Source organism: Primulina tabacum, chromosome 6 (genome assembly GCF_025594145.1).
Source record: "Primulina tabacum isolate GXHZ01 chromosome 6, ASM2559414v2, whole genome shotgun sequence".
Lineage (NCBI taxonomy): Eukaryota > Viridiplantae > Streptophyta > Magnoliopsida > Lamiales > Gesneriaceae > Primulina > Primulina tabacum.
In genome coordinates, this window is record NC_134555.1 from 23072059 (window position 1) to 23091853 (window position 19795).

General features: G+C 41.0%; 1 protein-coding gene and 1 pseudogene across 1 annotated transcript; both read right to left on the reverse strand.

Annotated features, from left to right (window-relative positions):
* Nucleotides 1-2649: 2649 nt before the first annotated feature.
* Nucleotides 2650-4421, reverse strand: LOC142549195 (cytochrome b561 and DOMON domain-containing protein At5g47530-like; annotated as a pseudogene).
* Nucleotides 4422-9138: 4717 nt separating this feature from the next.
* LOC142550121 (uncharacterized) lies at nucleotides 9139-9989 on the reverse strand. Its single transcript, XM_075659358.1, has 2 exons — nucleotides 9853-9989; nucleotides 9139-9595 (listed from the first exon to the last, which is right to left on the reverse strand). Exons 1-2 carry the CDS (start codon nucleotides 9987-9989, stop codon nucleotides 9139-9141), a joined length of 594 nt encoding a protein of 197 aa, XP_075515473.1.
* Between the last annotated feature and the right edge of the window lie 9806 nt (nucleotides 9990-19795).

Genomic DNA, 19795 nt, shown 5'->3' on the forward strand with positions numbered 1-19795 from the left:
GATTGGTGTTCCATTCGAGCTGGTTGACACGTTGTTATCATTCCTATGATTTAGATTTTAAAGCATAAAGTGACGTATAATTTTATTTCTTAACAATTTTTAGCTAATAGAATATACTTGATCATATAAACCGAACCGTATTACAAAAAAACTGAACCTAACCGTAATAAAAAAATTTTGTTTTGGACTAGAGATATTCAAAACCAAAAAACGAAAAACCGAACCGTTGTTGCAACGTCCCGAAAATTTGAAGGTCCACGTAAACCACATGTATGCAAGTTATTAAATTTATTTTGTATTTTATTAAATTATTTTAATGCCTTAAATGCAGGTTCATTTCATTAATTTGTGCTTTAATTCATGGTTTATTTAAAGTTTCATGCATTAGGATTTTAAGTTGCTTTTCGTGCTCGAACGAGAAATAAAGATCATGGATATTCAGGAGTGTTATTGGGAGTGTTTTCAAAAACGTACCTAAACGAAAAAAATTTCGGGAGTGTTATTGTGCTTGATGGGTTTATTTTAGTGCCTAATGGGCTCAAAACCCTTTTATCCCTTTAAATTAATTAAATACACATTAGTGTATTATGTTTTGACTTAAACTCTACCTAATCAAACCCTAAACCTATCTAACACCCCTTGGCCGCGCCCTTCACTTGTCCAGCAACCATTATCTAAAAAATACAGGCCATCTCAAAAATCTCCAAAGTTTTCAAGTAAAATTCTTCCCCGCCTCTCTGGTGCGCGTTCTTTGCAAGAGTCTTCAAGTTTTTAAGCTTATAAATGATAAGGCACGCCTTGTATCATTCTTTTCTCAACATTTACACCATTAATATGCTGTTGGATATGCTTTATATTGAAATTTCGTTGGTCTATCATATAGCATCATTTTTGCAAAGGTTTTGACATGAACATGAATGTATCTTGTGTAAAACTCACGTTTTTCATGTCCTTGTGCAAGGGGATGCTGATTTTGAGTTCTATGGTGCTAATAATGCCGAGAAAGAAGCGGGTTAAGAGCTGGAGTCGAAACTTGGTTGGTTTAGGTGAGGGCCGACCTGTACTTGGTGTAGATTGGCAAGATCCAAGGCCTGGGTGTGTGCCGCCTTGCATGGCTCGATTCCATCCAAGAAGCTGACCCTATTGGGTTCGTGACAGGGCTGGGAGAGGGCCATACACAACTAGTCGTGGTCTAGGAGTTTGTCGGAGGGCTAGGTTAATGTGTGGCTCGGTTGTCTTGTGCGGCACAGGTTTGTGGGTATCGCAAGGGTCTGGTGTTTTGGGCAGTAAGGTTAGCTTGGTTGGTCAAGGACAGCCTATTGGGTTCAAACATGGTCCCAATATAGTTGGTTAGGTGCTGGCCCGCTTGGTCTTGGGCTAGGATCGGAAATATGGAAAGTTAGTGCACTAGTGTTTTAAGTATGCACGTATAGAAAATTTTAGCAACTTTCGGGTTGATTCGGGCTAAAACCGGGATCTCGTTCCAAGTTTTAAAACGAGTCGTTTAAATTTTGAGATGAGCTCGAGTTTACATCTAAGAAATGTATTTAATTATGTTTTGGGATGTTTTAAGGAGTTTGGTAAGCTTCAGGTCGAAATGTTGAGGTTCAAGGTAAAATGATCATTTTGGGTTCCAGGAGCAAAATGGTGATTTTGCACCCGGGTTGAGTTTTTAGTCCTGGCAGCGCCCTGAGAACAATTTGACTTGTTTTTAAACGTTTATGTTACCTGGTGCACGCCTTTTTATGTATTTATGAAAATACGTTGCACACTTGATTTTAAGGAAAAATTACTTTTATGTATGATTTTGACAAGTGATGAAAATGATGATGTTTTGAAGGATGAAAAGTTGGTTGTGTCTGACGATATAGGTAAAAGGTCCTAGAGGGTGCTCGTTTACGGGAGAAGACTCTAGAGGGAGCCCGACGATCGTATTTCTATTGACATGATATGATGATATGATAGGCTAATGCTCAATTAACGGGTGAAAGTGTCGCTGATGTCCCCGCCGCCCGGTTCCGTGGTTATACGTAGATGGATCCATCGAATAGAACTAATACGATAGAGATGATACGAAATTCACAACTAATGAATTGAATTCAATAAAAGAAAATGTATACGTTATGAGACATATTTTGAGACATTATGCTATTACACGATATGTTTACGTTTATGCTCATGAAATGTATGTTAATTACAGTATTTTTCACTGTTGCATGTTATGTATATGTACTTGCTATTAACATTAAAGGTGTGTTGAGTCTTTAGACTCACTAGCTGTGAATGATGCATGTGATCATTTTGATCAGGAGACTGGAGGTGATGATGATTGAACGGACGGAGCTTGTGGCGCACGTTAACCCGATGACCTTGTATTCTTCCGCAAGAATATGATTTTATGGGAGCACGTTTAATCAGTTTTTTTAAATGGTTGATGATTTTATTTTGTTGAGGGTTTTGTTAGATTTTAAAATGTTTGATGTCTTATATTTTTATACGTTAATTGTTGAGGTTGGTTGTTTTTTTTCATAATTTTAACTATGGTTATTTTATTTAGAAGTTGGCTGATTTTGCAAAATGTATGTTTCCAATTTTATGTATTTATGTGGGCATGGTTTCGACCATTGCATTTAAAAAAAATGTTCCGTGGAATTTTAAAATGAGGAGACGTTTCAGTTGTAGAGTAAAACCGGACCAAACCGACTGTTGCCGACCCCTAGTTGGGGATGTAAAAAACACAATACACCAAACTAAATCAAATGGGCAAATAAATAAATTCTACATTCTCAATGTAAACTGATCTATATAGGCCAATAACCTAATCCACGTATAAAAAAAAAGATAATTATGACAAAGTAATAATAATAATACAAATTAGTAATATGAATCACGTGATAAGAAATGTTCATGGGAACTAAGCTTCATATCCATTGGCACCATTCATCCCGCTAACTGTATGCGGGTATTTAACGGAATCCGGTCGCCCCTTTCTCTTGATCACAATAAACCATGTAAAGGCTTCCAATATAGCAGCATTGGCTCCAAGAAAGATGAGAACCCCGATATACGCTCGTTTCCATTTCTTCTCCCGATCCAAGATGTCGAACCCTTCGAATATGTTTATGATACTAAGGATGATTACCGAGTATCCGATCCCGATATGGTACATGTTCCAGTAGATTCTGTATTTATGATCCGGCTTTGGCCTCAACAGCAGGGCAAACACCTACAAACCAATTCAATACTTCAACAAATATACAATTGTTTCATATGGATTGTTAAAAATATGATACTTTTTTAGTCTTGTCCAATGCATCATTTTCCGATGCTGAAATACTTGTTTATTGGATGTTGAAATACTTGTTTTTTATATTTATATTTTAATCTATAAATTTATTTACCTGAAGTGTTCCAAGGGCAAACAGGGTGATTCTTATCTTTCTATGAACAGAATGCACTACTCCGGAAGAATCGCTGCCGAGTTTGAGGCCCGTGCCCCAGCCTGCGACTCCCACGATATACGCCGAAGTTTGGCACGCAGCGTGCAGGTAAAACCACGCCGGCTTTGCGGCCTTGAAGACCTTCAAGTACCTAGCAGTCATGGCGCCAATCGGGATCAAAATCCCCCAACTCACGACATTCAGAACTCCATGAACCTGTGTGCAGATAAAGATACACCATAAATCTTGAAATTTAATAAGATTTGACTGTAGGCAATTCATTCATCTGCGCTTACGTTTTTCCTGCGCTCTTTCGACCCCTGCTGGCTGCACCTGTGTCAGCAGTTACTCCGCTGGAGAAATCGATGTTGCCGAAAGATCTCAGATGCTCCGGAGTTTGCGGGTGTACCTGAAGAATATTTCCCGAAACATCCCCGTGTTGCCAAACTTGAACAAAACTTGTTCCCGCACTTGGGAGCGCAATAGTAGCGAAGATGGTCATCTGATTGCCTCTAAATTCAGCAGTAAGATTGGAGACCTGGAAGCTCAACGGACCCTGTCGCAGCTGCGTGGAGGTATAATCGGGTATTGGAATGGGAGAGGTGTAGGCAGGCCTGAACATCACCGCTAGAGTTGATGAAAGCCACCAAGCACTGCGCCCCCAGGCATGGCGCCACCGCTGGGGTTCAGTGCCCACACAACCCAGTTGAAGGCGGTGAGCTGCGTGTGCCTGTACGCTAAGTCAACCGAGTGGTTCGACTGGTGATAGGTCCAGTGAAGGAAGGCGTTCAACGCAGGGAGAGTGACGCAGGTCGCGTAATTCTGGCCACGGAACGAGAACGAGCAGTTCTGAGCATTGGATGAAGCAAAGAGGAAGATTACTGAAAAGAAGACAGAGAAAAGGAGAGCGTTCATCGAGAATTTGCAATCCATTTTCGCTTTCTTGGAGGGTCGATCCCGATCGATGATTTGGATCGACTTTGTGGGATTGTTTTTATAGGTGCAGGAAAATGTAGTTGCCACGAATGGGGGAGGAAAAGTATAATAGAGTTGTAGGTGAGAGTTTGACTTGTTCTTCCGTGCGGAAATTTGCTGCAACCGAGTCTTGTGGAATTTAATAAGGGAAAATGCTTGATTTTCTTCGTATGAATATTATAAATATATATTTATATAGACAGTCGCGTAAAAAAAAAAGAAAAAAAGACTAAAATTAACACCTGTGAATCGGATTTTGATAATCTAATAAGTTAGAATTATATAATTAGATATTGATGCTGTCCGGCGAATCAGACGTGATGTACGTGAACAATCCATCGGATAACGATGATGATTAAGTGTTTAGGAAATTTGAGGATAATGGTTTTGATACCTGCAAACAAGAAAAAAACTCGGGAATTGGCGTCGAATAGGTGTCCGGCGTGGCCACCCCGATGCTTAAATCAGCAGGTGAAGATAAAGAACACAAGCGATATATGTGAAAATATATGTGTCCTTGAGAGTTCAAAGATTTCAAAATCATTAAATGATAAATATATGTGCTATTTATAGGAAAAATGTGGTAGGTACAATGTGTTTAGTGCCTTACCTACTAAATATGTCAAGTCGACCGCCCATACTTTCTGATGACTTATATGACACGCCAAGGACATGTTGTTCTGAGAGCCCGGGTGGAAGTTCTCAGGCACTTGCATGAGAGCCCGGGCTCTTCGATCGCTCGGGAGGAGAATGTTCCGGGCGTTTCCTTACCCGGCTTATCAAGAAAACACTATGTATATTGACCATATTTTGGGAATCCATTTAATATCACGGGTTATCCATGACCCGTGTTCTTATGGGGGTATCACCACCGATCTCTTAAATAGTCGGGCTGGAGTCATACTCGCTATCCCGATCAGTCGTGCTTGGATTCACGAAGAAAAATAATCAAATTTGATTCATAAGAGAATCGGGGACTCCAAATATCCCAGAGATGGAATGAGGTGCCGAGAGCTCCAATCTCTTGGTCTTCAAATAAGACGCCGGGGCCTCATGTCTCCCGGACATTGAATATTTCGTCGTTTAGTATTCTTGGGTAGTCAGGTTGATGTCACGATGACGTATGCCCTAGAATTACAACGGTCCGAAACGCTTCGTATTCTGAGATAATGATGAGCCTAACGTCTCGATAACCGTGCACGTCCTTTCGCCTACCAGCACAATTTCCAAGATTCATCCTGATCGTTTGATTTGATCTAGATCAATGGCGTAGATCAACTACTTCCCCTTATATGTAGTAGCTCACCAATTTTTTCTAAATCACTCAAAAATTCAAAATCTCGCCCAAGCTATTGCAAAAAATTTTTTACTCTGGTGATTTTCAATCACGGTCATCTTTTCGTTCGCACAACCACCACTTTCCTCCACAAAACGCGTAATTTTTCTTTTCTTATTACCTAAATCATGTCTGATTCAACCTCATCCACTTCAGGAGCCAATGCGCGAGGCTCGCCTAGTGACGAGTCCACCGCGCTGCGCTCCGATTCACCCCCATCTCTCCATCGTCGTCGCATTTCTACCCAGGTTTCCAAAAAACCCTCAGCCCATCAAACCAAACCATCTTCTTCAAAACCCACTTCCTCGGGCCTCTCCCAAACTCTAAAAAAGAGCAAGGGTAAAGGCAAGACCCGGGCTTTTAACCCTCCTGCTTCCGAAGCCCCGGGGGTTCCTTGGTTCTCCTCAATGAACAACACCCTGCGCTCGGTGGCTGACGAGGAACTCCGGGTGCTGGGCTCTATCCCATCTTCCTTTCCCATTATAATTCTTGGGGCTTCTGACAGGGAAGATAGCCCTCCCCCGGTTACATTACTTCCTTCCAGGACCAAGTTAGAAATGGTCTCCTGTTTCCCATCCCCCTTTTCAGCACCGAGGTTGCCAAGTTTTTTGGTGTACCAATTAGCCAACTCCACCCCAATTCTTTCCGTATAATGTACTCGGCGTATGTTCTTTTCAAGATGCACAAGCTTGTCATTAACCCCCTCATCCTTCATTACTTTTTTTTTTGCAGAATGGGAGACAATGCCTTTTCCCTGTCTGCAAGATAAAATGCCCGATTCCTTGATGACATCCCTTCTTCTCAGAAGGGATGGAAAGGACTATTCTTTTTTATCCAACTCCCGGGTCCCCTTCCTTGCCTAACCGGGTTCCTTCCTTCCTTTCCTACTCAACCTACCCTTCCCCAAGCTTATAAACTTGAGGAATTCTACACCCGAAGCCAAGACTTTGTGGAGGGTCAAAAATATTCCTCCTCCACCATTATTTCTCAGGAGAATTTTGTTGCGTATGGGTTGAGTGCCCAGGCTGAAGACCCAGTAGACTGGGTAATTGACGAGGTGGCTATCTCGGGCGCCCAACTCGATAATTTTCCTCCTCCTTTGTACTTTTAATTTTGTCTTTAATAAACGGCTAACCATCTTTTCTTCTTTTGCGCATGATACTTCAAAGATGCAAGAGGATTTTGCCAAAAAATGGGCGGCCGAGAAGGCGGCTAAAGAGAAAAAGCTGACACCCCGGAAGGCTGCGGCTGAGAAGAAGAAACAGGCTGATCAAGAGGCGGCACAACAGGCTATACTGACTCGGGCTGAGACTCAACAAGAAAAGGAGGCAACCCGAGATGAATCCCGGGGGAACTCTGAAGACCATGTCCCTCTCATCCAAAGGAAGCGAAAGGCAGTTACAAGCCCCGAGCTAATTTTGATTGAGAGTAACCAAGAAAAGGATCAGGGCTCATTCCAAGTAAATCAACCGTCTCCTCCTCCTCGCCAACAGTCTACGCAACAGCCTACCCAGGTCAATATTTTCAAGGAGGGAGCTTCGGCCACAGGGCTTAGGCTTTTTAAGCAGCTTCTCACTCCCGATGGGAATGCTCGTTTGAAAAGCTCCCGGCCTTCTGCCAAGCTTTTCGAGGGCTCTAACAAGCTCATGGCAGTAAGTTCTTATTCTCCCCTCTCTTTTTTTTAACTAACCTCCTTTGAGCAGGCTGCACAACTGATGATCTCGGCTTTCGAAGAGGTTGCTGCTATAGCCACTATTACCAATAATCAAGCCCGGCAATTCCAGGATACACTAGGGGCGACTACAAGAGTAATTGTCCCGGGATCCAGCCACTTACGAAGAGGAGGTAGCCGGCTTGCGCTCTGCCCTGGACAAGGCCAGAGATGACATCAATGAAGGCCTTGTCCAAGGAGAAAATCTGCATGGCGCTATACCTGTCTTGGAGTCGAGGAATCATTCTCTATCCGAGCAGGTAGAAGTGCAACAATTACGGGCACAGAAAGCTGAAAGTGCCTTGGCCCTGGCTGAGTATAATCAAGATAAGTGGAAGGCCTCCTTCCTCCAGTCTCCAGAGTTCAAAAAGGCTGTTGAAGACCAGGCCTATCCTCTCTTCAAGACCTGTTTTGACAAGTGCCGGGAAAAATTTGAAGAGGCCGGGCCCGAGGATAGGGAAGATTTCCCAGATTTTGGACGTGCCATAGCGTCCCTTCCTAAGGTGGGCAAAGAGGAGAAGGAGGAGGCTCAAGTAGAGCAGCCAGGGTCCGATCCAATCGACTTAGAGCAGGACTGTATTTTTCTTTTTTCTAGTCTTTTTAATTCCCGCCTTCGAGCTTTTAATGAAATTTTTATTCATTTCATCAAGTGTGCCTTTGATAATTCTTTGATATATCTTCACAACCCGGATAATAGAACTGCTCGTGTACAAACGATCATAAAAATTTCCAAGTGTTGAAAACTAACCGGTAACTTCGAATAAGTAGTCGAGATTTTAATCACTGCATTGAGTAAAATGCCCTGTACTTGGTAAATGATCGAGAAATAGAATACCGAAGCCATGATATAAAGCCTTTGTATGTATAGCCAAAGTGCGAAAACTGGGCAAGGGAGCATATCTCAGGATTTGGAATTGTCGAGGTGTGGTGCCCCGAGCCAGGGTGTATTGCCCTGGGCTTTTTAACGGTCGAGGTGTGGTGCCCCAAGCCAGGGTGTAGGGCCCTGGGCTTTTAATGGTCGAGGTGTAGTGCCCCGAGCCAGGGTGTAGGGCCCTGAGCTTTTAATGGTCGAGTTAATGGTCTATGTGTGGTTCCCCGAGCCAAGGTGTAGGTCCCTGGGCTTTTAATGGTTGAGGTGTGATGCCACGAGCAAGGGTGTAGGGCCCTGCATTTTTAATGGTCGAGGTTTGGTGCCCCGAGCCAGGGTGTAGTGCCCTGGGCTTTTAATGGTCGAGGTGTGGTGCCCCGAGCCAAGGTGTATTGACCTGGGCTTTTAATGGTCCAGGTGGTGCCCCGAGACAGGGTGTAGTGTCCTGGGCTTTTAATGGTCGAGGTGTCGTGCCCCGAGCCAAGGTGTAGTGCCATGGGCTTTTAATTAACCGAGGCTCTTTCCCTCTCGGGTTCATATATATAATTTGTACTTACACATTTTCTGACAAACAGCTCTTTGATTATATCTTCAAATAGTTACATCTTTCCAGCAAAATACTTCTTTAAATTAAATATATTCAGGGTCTTTTGAGAGAATGTCCTTGAGCATCTTCAAGATAAAAAGCTCCCGAGCTAACTTTCCGGGATATTTTGTAAGGTCCTTCCCACCTGGCTTCCAACTTTCCCACATCTCCTGCTGGATTAACTTTCTTCATAACCAGATCTCATACTTGGAAGTCTCAGATTCAGACTCTCTTATTATATGACTTCATAACCCGGCCTCTATATGTTTCCATTCGAATTAATGCTTGATCTCTCTTCTCTTCGATAAGGACCAATTCCATTGCCCGGCTTTGATCATTATTGTCCGGATAAGATTCTACCCGAGAAAAAGATTGTCCGATCTCAACTGGAAGAACGACTTCAGAACCGCACACCAGATTGAAAAGAGTTTCCTGGGTAGGTGCCCGAGGCGTAGTTCTGTATGCCCAGAGAACAATGGGCAACTCTTCCACACAGTCTTTACCTTTGCCATGCAACCTAGTTTTCAAGTCTTGCACGATGATTCTGTTCACAACTTCTGTTTGGCCATTAGCTTGATGATAGGCAACAGAGGTGAAAGACTGAGTGATCTTCATCTCCCGACACCAAGATGTAATCTCTCTTCCTTGAAACTTTCTCCCGTTGTCCGAGATTAGTCTCCTAGGGACTCCAAAGCGGCACACTATTTTTTTCCATAGAAACTTTAAGACTTCCTGCTCAGTGATCTTGCCTAAGGGCTCGGCTTCCACCCACTTAGAAAAATAGTCCACAGCCACTAGCTAAAATTTCTTTTGAGCCTGAGCAATAGGAAAAGGACCGACGATGTCCATACCCCACTGGTCAAAGGGACAAGATGCCTAGATATGCTTCATGGGAGTGGTCGTGCTGTGCTGAAAATTTGAATGATGTTGACAAACCTCACAAGCCCGGACCACTCGGAGAGAGTCCTGGCTAATAGTTGGCCACCAGAATCCAGCAACCATTGTCTTCCTGACCAAAGATATTCCTCCGAGATGCTCACCACAGCACCCTTCGTGAATCTCCCAGAGGACATAATCCACCTCTCCCGTGGGTAAGCATTTTAATAGAAGTCCGTGAAATGATCTCCTGTATAGGACTTTATTTAAGAGAACAAACCCGGGAGCTTGTCACTTGATCTTCTGGGCTCGGGCGTTGTCTTCAGGCAATTCATTGATTACGATGAATTTGATCAGGGGTGTCATCCAGGAGTCCTTGGGCACTAGCAATGTTTCTTCTTCGGTGGAGAGGACTAGCCGGGAAACATGCAACAATTCTCGGGTATTTGCTTCTAATAAAGAAGCAGTCAATTTTGCCAAAGCATCTGCTTCAATATTTTCTTCCTGGGGTATTTGTTCAATACTCCAATCCAAAAAGCCTTCTGAATGGGATTTGATGAGCTGTAAATTTTTGAGCATCCTATCATCCTTAGCCTCATAAACACCCTTGATCTGTTGTGTAATAATCTGTGAATCAGAGTACAAAATGATCCAGGAAGTTCCAACTTCCCGGGCAGGTCGAATACCAGCAAGAACAACTTCATATTCTGCCTCATTATTAGTTACCCGGGAATCGACTCTTAAGGCCAGCTTAATCTTTTCTCCCAGGGGAGATATTATTACCACCCTTACTTCACATCCGGCAAGGCTAGACGCCTCATCCAAAAAAACTCTCCAAACTTCCTCTTCATCGGGCTGAACCATCTCGGATAGAAAATCTGACAAGGCCTGTGCTTTGATGGCAACCCGGGGCTTATATTCAATATCATACTCGCCAAATCCACTGCCCACTCGATCATCCGTTCGGATACTTCCGCATTAGTCATAATCCTCCCTAGAGGACTATTAGTAAGGACAATGATTTGGTGTGAAAGAAAATAAGGCCGCAGTTTTCGGGCGGTAATAATCAATGCAAGGGCTATCTTCTCTACCTCACTATACTGGAGCTCGGGTCCTCTTAAAGCATGACTGACATAATAGACAGTCCTCTGATCAGAGCTTTCTTCCTTTATCAGTACTGAGCTGACAGCATACTCTGTAGTAAAACAAGTAAACAAAAAATTTTTCCTCGAGCTCCGGTTTTACTAGTACATGAAGCTCTGCAAGATGACTTTTCAAATCCTGGAAGGCCTGCTGACACCTTTCATCCCATCCAAAATGTTGGGCCTTCCTTAGGAATTGGAACAAAGGGTAACTTCTATGTGCTGACCGGGATATAGACCGAGAGAGGGAAGAAATCATCCCGGTCAGCTTCTGCACTTCTTTGACAAATCAGGGAGATAACATCCATAATATAGACATAACCTTCTCTTGATTTACCTCAATCCCTCGGTCTGTCACTATAAAGCCCAGAAACTTGCCACTCTTCATGCCAAAGATACATTTGGCCGGGTAGAGCTTAATTCCATAATGCATCAAGGTTGCAAAAGTTTCCTCTAAATCAGAAATTAAGTAAACAACCTTCTTGTACTTGCATGAAGTAAACAACCTTCTTGTACTTGTTAAAAAGTTTTTTCAACACAAGTTTTAGTTAAAACCGTTGTCGTAGAGAGTTTTTTTTAAGCAAAAGAAAACTATTTTATAAAAACCGTTGTCTTTTGGGGGTCAAAGACAACGGTTTTTAGGGTCAATGACAACGGTTCTATAAAACGTTGTCTTTGAGCATTTATGACAACGGTTCTATGAACTGTTGTCTATTAGCGTGTTTTTCGGACAATCGACAACGGTTTGTTTAAGCTGTTGCCATATTTAGCGACGGTTTCGCAAAAACCGTCGCTAAATTTGGCGACGGTTTAATCAAAACCCGCTATTTCAAAATTGCGACGGTTTATCTTATTACCGTCACTATATTTAGCGACGGTTTTACTAAACCGTCGTTACATTTAGTGACGAGTAAAGGCAAACCGTCGCATGTTTCCACTTAGCGATGCTTTTACTAAACCAGTCGCTAATATTAGCGACGATTATAGGTTTACCATCGCTAAAAATAGCAACGGTAATAAGATAAACCGTCGCAAAGTTTAAATTTTGAAAAAACCGCCATAATTAGCGACGGTTTTATACTTAACCGTTGCTATTAGCGAGAGTTTAACCAATAACCGTCGCAAAATTTTCTATAAATACCGCCACTTTCGATCCATTTTCTTACACCCACCTCACAACACTTAGATTTTTCTCTCTTACACAATTTTATCACTTCACAACACTTAAAATTTTTCTCTCTTACACGATTTTAGTTTCGATTTAATGTAAATTTTTTCCCTTTAATTTTTGGTAAATTTTTAAGTGTTGGTTAAAATCAGGAATTATGTTATCATAGTAATATTGTAAGTTTTTTTAGATTTATTAAATTATTAAAAGTAATTTTTTTTATTTTACCGAAAATATTAGCGACGGAAATCATGAACAATTTGTCGCTAATTTTAGCGACGATTTCTTAATTCCGTCGCTACATTTGTAGGCGACAGTTTTTTAATCTGTTTTACAAAAATCCGTCTCTAATGTTTTAGGCTATGGTTTTTCATAAACCGTCGCAAATTGTAGCTACAATGACGGATAAAAACCGTTGTCTTTGAGCGCACCCTTTAATAACAGGGGCTTTAACAAAAGTTTTAAAAGACCTACGACAACGGTTTTTCATAGGCCTTTTTCTTGTAGTGTTGGCCAAAATATCATCAACGTACACCTCCACATTTCTGTCCAGTTGCTTCTCAAAGACTCTATTCATAAGCCGTTGGTAGGCGGCCTCGGCATTCTTCAACCCGAAAGGCATGACAGCGTAACAAAATGTGCCTCCCGAGGTGATGAAACTGGCTTTATCTTGATCATCTCTAGCCAGGGGAATTTGTTGATACCCCTGGTAAGCATACGTAAAGCTCAGCAAATCATAGCCCGAGTTAGAATCTACCAATTGATCAATCCTGTGCAAGGGATAGTGATATTTGGGGCAAGCTTTATTGAGGTCCCGGAAATCCACATGCATTCTCCACTTCCAAGTGGACTTTGGTACCAGCACCACATTCGAGAGCCATGTAGGAAATTGAATTTCCCAAATGTGGCCGACCTTCAGCAGATCTCTCCCCCGTTTATCAATAACTTTGTCCTTCTCAGGACCAAAGTGCCTCTTCTTTTGCTTCACCGGGTGAGATCCCGAGAGAATATTTAAGTGATGCTCCGATATCAGGGGTGAGATCCCTGTCAATTCCTGTTGGGACCAGGGAAAAACATGAATATTAGTTTTTAAACAATTGATTAAACTGACCCGGTTGGATGAATTGAGGTCTCGAGCCACCCGGATCTGCTGGCCTGGTCCAATCTCTACAATCTCCTGCTCCTCCTCAGCTACAAAATTTACCTCCCCCTTCTCCACTACTCTTCTCTTGAAATCATCAAGTCTTGCCTTCTTCCCCCCCTTCCTGGACTTACTATGATCCACCCGGACTGCCTCCACATAACATTTCCGAGAAGAAGGTTGATCCCCCTGGACCTCACCTACCTGGCTTCCCACGGGAAACTTGATCTTCTGGTGCTAAGTAAATGCCACGGCCCTCAACTCGTTCATGGCCGGCCGTTCAAAAATAATGTTATATGATGACGGGGCATCCACCACAGTAAAAATACTCATTACCATCTTCTTCAGTTCTCCACCACCCAAAGTCAAGTGTAGGACGTTCCCCTTCCGGATAAACAGCATGGCCTGAAAAGCCAAAGAGTGTTGTTAACATAGTTTCCAGTTGATATCCCTGAAAATCCATCTGCGTAAAAGCTTCTTCGAAGATGACTTTAACAGAACTGTCCGAGTCCACAAAAACTCTCATAATGTCATAATTGGCTACCCTGGCTTGGATGATCAGGGCATCATTGTGGGGCAGATTGACACCCTATAAATCTTCAAGGCCAAAGCTGATTACTGCTTCATTCCTCCTCATCCCCTCTACCTCCATACAATCCCGCCTACTTTTTGATTTACTTGCACGGATAGAATCTCCATCAGTGGAGCCTCCCGATATCATCTTTATTAACCCTGTCGCGGGGGGTGAGGCTTTCTTCCTCTCGGGCTCCTGTTCTCTCCTCTAGCCGGGGTCACTTCTCGGGGCATATCTTGAATCTTCCTGGGCGCTGGGTCCTGGCTGCCGAGACGTCCAAGGTGGCATTCTCGGCCTTTTATTGGATTGACTACGTCCATGTACGGAAGGCGGGACATAATCTCTCTTCAAGGTTTTACAATCTTCAGTATTATGATAGCACACCACGTGGAATGTACAGAATCCATTCTTCTCTAGCCTAACGAACTGCTGAGATGGCAGTAAATCCAGACTACACTCCTGGACCTCCCGGTCCCTGATAATCTTCAAGCCCACATGTCGGGAAAAATGGCCTTGGTTACTCTTCCTCGGTCCTCCCTCCTCGATCTTAACCATCAGGTCTCCCCTCTCCTTCCTCTCTGCTTCTCTTTTATGTATCCGTGCTTCCTCCATGTTAATGTACTTCTCTGCCAAGGACAATAAATCTTCAAAGTCTCCGGGCACCTTCTTGGTTAATGAACGAAAAAATTCTCCCTCCCTCAAATCCTGGGTGAATGCAATTGTCTTTGTCTCGGTGGCACAAGTAGGAACATCCAGAGCAACTCTGTTAAACCTTCTAATGTAAACCCTCAAACTCTCCTCCTGGCTTTGATTTACTTCAAAAATACTAAATGCAGTCTTTTTGTATTTCTTGCTGCTGCTGAAATGATATAAAAACACCTTCTAAAAGTCCTTGAATGAGTGAATACTCTAAGGTGCCAATCCCTCAAACCACCTTTGAGCGGAATCCATTAGAGTCATCAAAAAGACCTTGCACTTAATTTGATCAGTATAGCAGTGCAATATGTCCATATTTCGAACCTAGCCAGGTGTTCCTCCGGGTTCGGATTACCATCGTAATCATTAACTTTGGTAGATTTAAAGTTCCCGGGAAGAGGTTCTCGGACAATAAGTTCAGCAAATGGGCATCCTTTGACAACTGCCCGAGAAAAACTACGACCCTCCAACTGTCCCTACAACACCTTCATCTTCTGCCTCAACTCCAACAGCTCTTCCGCCACACTCGGGAATTTGGACCCGGCACTAGACTTCCCATCATCTTCTTGCATCTCCTGCTCTCCTACATCCTACTCTTGTTCTTGCTCCTGCTCCCTACCCGGAGTGGTAGAATGATGAGAGGGGTCTCTCTGGGCCATAGCTTTTTTCACTGCCTCAAATACCATCCAAGCCAGATCTTCCGGGGACACAGTGATAAGGTTAGGTCCTGTGGAAGGAACACCACCTTGTCCTGAATTATGCGAACCATCTCCAGGAGCCCGAGAGGTGTCCTGGTTAGTTCTTCTGGTTGGAGCCATATCAACGCCTTAGTCCCAAGTTTCTCACAGACGGCGCCAATGATGCTATCCGGGAAAATCGGGCGTGATGTACGTGGGCAATCCACCGGATAACGATGAAGATTAAGTGTTTAGGAAATTTGAGTAAGAATAATGGCTTTGATACCTGCAAACAAGAAAGGAACTCGTGAATGGGCATCGGAGGGGTGTCGGGCGTGGCCACTCTGATTCTTAAGTCAGCAGGTGAAGATGAAGAACACAAGCGATATATGTGAAAGTATATGTGTGCTTGAGAGTTCAAAGATTTCAGAATCATTAAATGTGAAATATACAGGCTATTTATAGAAAAAAAATGTGATAGATACATTGTTTTCAGTGCCTTACCTACTAAATATGTCAAGTCGGCCGCCCCTTCTTTCTGATGACTTATATGACACGCCAAAGACATGTTGTTCTGATAGATAAGATTGACCATATCCATACACTCGAGTGTGGTGCAATTCTCGAGGTAGACCAGAGTGGAAGTTCTCGGGCACTTGCATGAGAGCCCGAGCTCTTTGATCGCTCGGGAGGAGAATGTTCTGGGCGTTTCCCTACCCGGCTTCTAAAGAAAACACTCTGTATATTGACCTTGTTTTGGGAATCCATTTAATATCACGGGTTATCCATGACCCGAGCTCTTATGGGGTTATCAGATATGATAATGAATAAAAATAATTGGACGTAAATTTACGATAGATTGCTCATATTAACTGATTCCAAAGTTATCATTTCATAGAAAAGTAGAGTAATCGATTTCTCGTGTCCAAATAACAACGGAAGTTTCAAAATTTTATTTTGACTTTCAAAATATTTGGACACTCGTATGGTTTAAATTGAATAAACATTCATAGGGAGTTAGAAATTATATCTTTAGTGAAATTTTTCACTTGACACCAACCACTACGGATTGTAATACATACGTACGTTCTTCAACTCTCCTTCTTTAATCTTCGAATCAGGTCCACGACCGGATTATTTGTTTCTCTTCTAACTTGCACTAGAAAGTCTAAAACATTTTTTGTATTTGAGATCAAGTAAACAAAATTGGTTCAAAATCTTTTGAGAGTAAAGAAAGCTGATGGAGACTTTCTCCTTTTTCTTGATTTTTAAAACCTTCGGTGATCATAATTATTATAATCAAAGTAATACATATATTTTATAAATTTAATTAACTAATTGTAGTTTCCTTAATTAATCATATTAATTAAGTTAATGGATTTCAATAAATCTATATCTCTCGAAATTAGCACACCCATAATCATGCATTAATATTATTTTGCTTTGTGTGCAAGTTTTAAAATTATGGTATCATGAATATTTCCATATTACATAAATTAATACCATATTTTATAAAAAAATTAATTGAAAATATTTTAATTCAATTAAAATACAATTTAATTATTAAAGTCCATTTGAACTTTAAAAATTAGCATGATGAGCTTATAATCTTACAAGTCCATGATACATGCTAACATTATATTAATTTCATCATAATCACGATCGACGATCCAATATAATCGATGTGACAATTTCAGTTTGTTTGTTATTATGATGCACACGTTAATTTCGAGATCACCAATGTCTAAATAAGGCAGGTGCACTCCCTTGACTGTTTTACAGTAATGCTCTCAAAATTTCTATAAGATTTTATAAAATTTTTTTCTAAGCTTATCGATTGATCCTATCAAACTTATTTCTTATAAAATCAACTCATTGAATTTATTTTCTCAATGGTATTAGTAAACCAGTATTTGTGTGACCCTAAATGGTTCAAAGATACAGCTAGCCGTGGGTTCACAACTCTTTGTGATTCATGACATTTTTCTTTATTCGGTCTTACCCTAATTTGCCTCATTCTATGCATTAAAATTTGATCACGAGAATGCGAGAAATCATTTTCTGATTAAACTAATTGAATCATGATAAGAGAGTCTAGTAGCATCGCCCATGATTCCCTAGGTATCACTGATAGTGCTTGCAAAAACTATTCGTTTATGATTAACGTACAGTATAGTCCCTACATCTGATGTATCCCCATCGAATCTGAAACAATTGTTTCATCGAGGGTTGCATATTAGATTTGATAGCTATGTGATACAATCATGAAATATTCATAGTGTCATTACATGCACAACTAGATAACTCTTTTCCTAATGTACATCCCATACTCTGGCCAGAGATTTCATGGATTATTATTTGGTTAGATCACAAAGGATATCCACACCCGTAGGTGAGCGTCGAATTCCCGACTACAATGCACTGGCTCCTACATATGTCACAATTGCTCCCAACCTCGCCACCTTGTGACCCTCGCGGAGTCGGTAAACTAGTCAAAGCACAATCCTAGTATACAGAGCCTCAGTGTTGTCTCGGGTTATTAGGACTAATCATGTACAATCATAATCACTGCCTTTTCCTCTCAACGAATGATAACCACTTGGAAAGTCCAATGGAGGATAGTTCGGTACAATCATCATATGATTACTCATCTGCACGATCGTACATCTCTATGCCCTTATCATTAAACACGGTACACAATATCACAGATGCTAGTCTCAAGCTCAAGCGGCCTTTATCCTTATTTTAGGCGGCTTAATCGAATATGAATGAATTTAGAATATATAGTGCTTACAAATGAGTTTCAAATCGAATTACGATTCATTTGTATTAAAATATAATTAAGGACTTTATCTATGTTGATTGAATGAGTATACAGAAAGTTAAATTATATTAAAATAAAGATTTTTTATTACACTTGAGTCAATAAATTCTCTAGCCAACCGTTAGCTTGCAAGACATCTTCTCTAACAATCTCCCACTTGCCCTAGAGCCAACTACCATAAACTTTAATCTCATTGTTTCGCGTTGCTTTTCAAACAATGGTCCTGACAAGGGCTTTGTAAGAGGATCTGCAACGTTATCTGTAGAGGCAACTCTTTCTGTAACGTCCGAAAAACCAACCTACGTAAACCACGTGCATGCAAATTATTTTAATTGCTTAATTTTTTTATTTAATTGATTTTAAATTCTAGCATGATATTTATTATATGATAAAATGTATGATTTTCATGATTAAAAGATAATATGACATGATTAGATGAAATTAAGACTTTTACCCGGATATTTGATAATAGGCAAGGAAAAAAAGACCTGGAACGACCAAGACAAGAATAATTTTTTACCTTTAAATGATGGCAAGGCTTCCTAATATGATTTAAAAATGATTTTATTTTCCTAAAAACGTTGGAGTTCGAATTATTTTACGAGTCGAGTTCGATTTTTCTCGGAGAAGCCGGTTTTGGGCAAACAAGAAGTTTTAAAAGATCAAAAATATTATTTTATAGAAACTTATGTTATAAATTTTATGTTTTAAATAATTAAGTGTTATTGGGACAAATTTAATGATTTAAAGAAGGCCCAATTACCCTTAAACTTGCAAGCCCAAAACCAAAGCCCATTAATATGTTAATTAAATTATAAATAAGTGTCCTAGGTCTTTTAAACCTCACAATTCACCTACTACCAGCCGAAAATTCACTTTCAAGCACACACAAATTTTCGAAAATAGGAGGAAAGAAAAAGGCTTGTGTTCTTCGTCGTCGGGTCGTCCAACGTCGCACCATCGTCGAAGATCGTATATTAGAGCGTTATAAACGCAAAGGCACGTTCTCTAAACTTTTTAAAACATCATACAAATCATAATATGTGTGTTTAATTGATTATGCATGAAAGTTATTGGCGTTCGATTGATGATTTCAAGCTTTTTTTAAAAACGTTTTTGAAACCAAAGTACACGCTGTGAAAACATGATAAAATATGATTTAATTATGGACAAAACATCATAAAATAATAAAGAAAACCAATCTAAAACCGTAGGAATTTATCAAAGGAGGAACCGTGAGTTTGTTTGGCTTGTCCAAAATTCAAGGCTCGGTTACTGTGCATGGGGTCATGGGGCTCGACCAGATCTGGGGGTCGGGTCCTAAGGGTTGTGGTTAGGTACTAGGAAGAGTCCTAGGAGGGCTAGAGCTCGATTCATGGGATCTAATATGATTTAAAAATGATTTTATTTTCCTAAAAACGTTGGAGTTCGAATTATTTTACGATTCGAGCTCGATTTTTCTCGGGAAGCCGGTTTTGGGCAAACAAGAAGTTTTAAATGATCAAAAATATTATTTTATAGAAACTTATGTTATAAATTTTATGTTTAAATAATTAAGTGTTATTGGGACAAATTTAATGATTTAAAGAAAGCCCAATTACCCTTAAACTTGCAAGCCCAAAACCAAAGCCCATTAATATATTAATTAAATTATAAATAAGTGTCCTAGGTCTTTTAAACCTCACAATTCACCTACTACCAGCCCGAAAATTCACTTTCAAGCACACACAAATTTTCGAAAATAGGAGGAAAGAAAAAGGCTTGTGTTCTTCGTCGTCGGG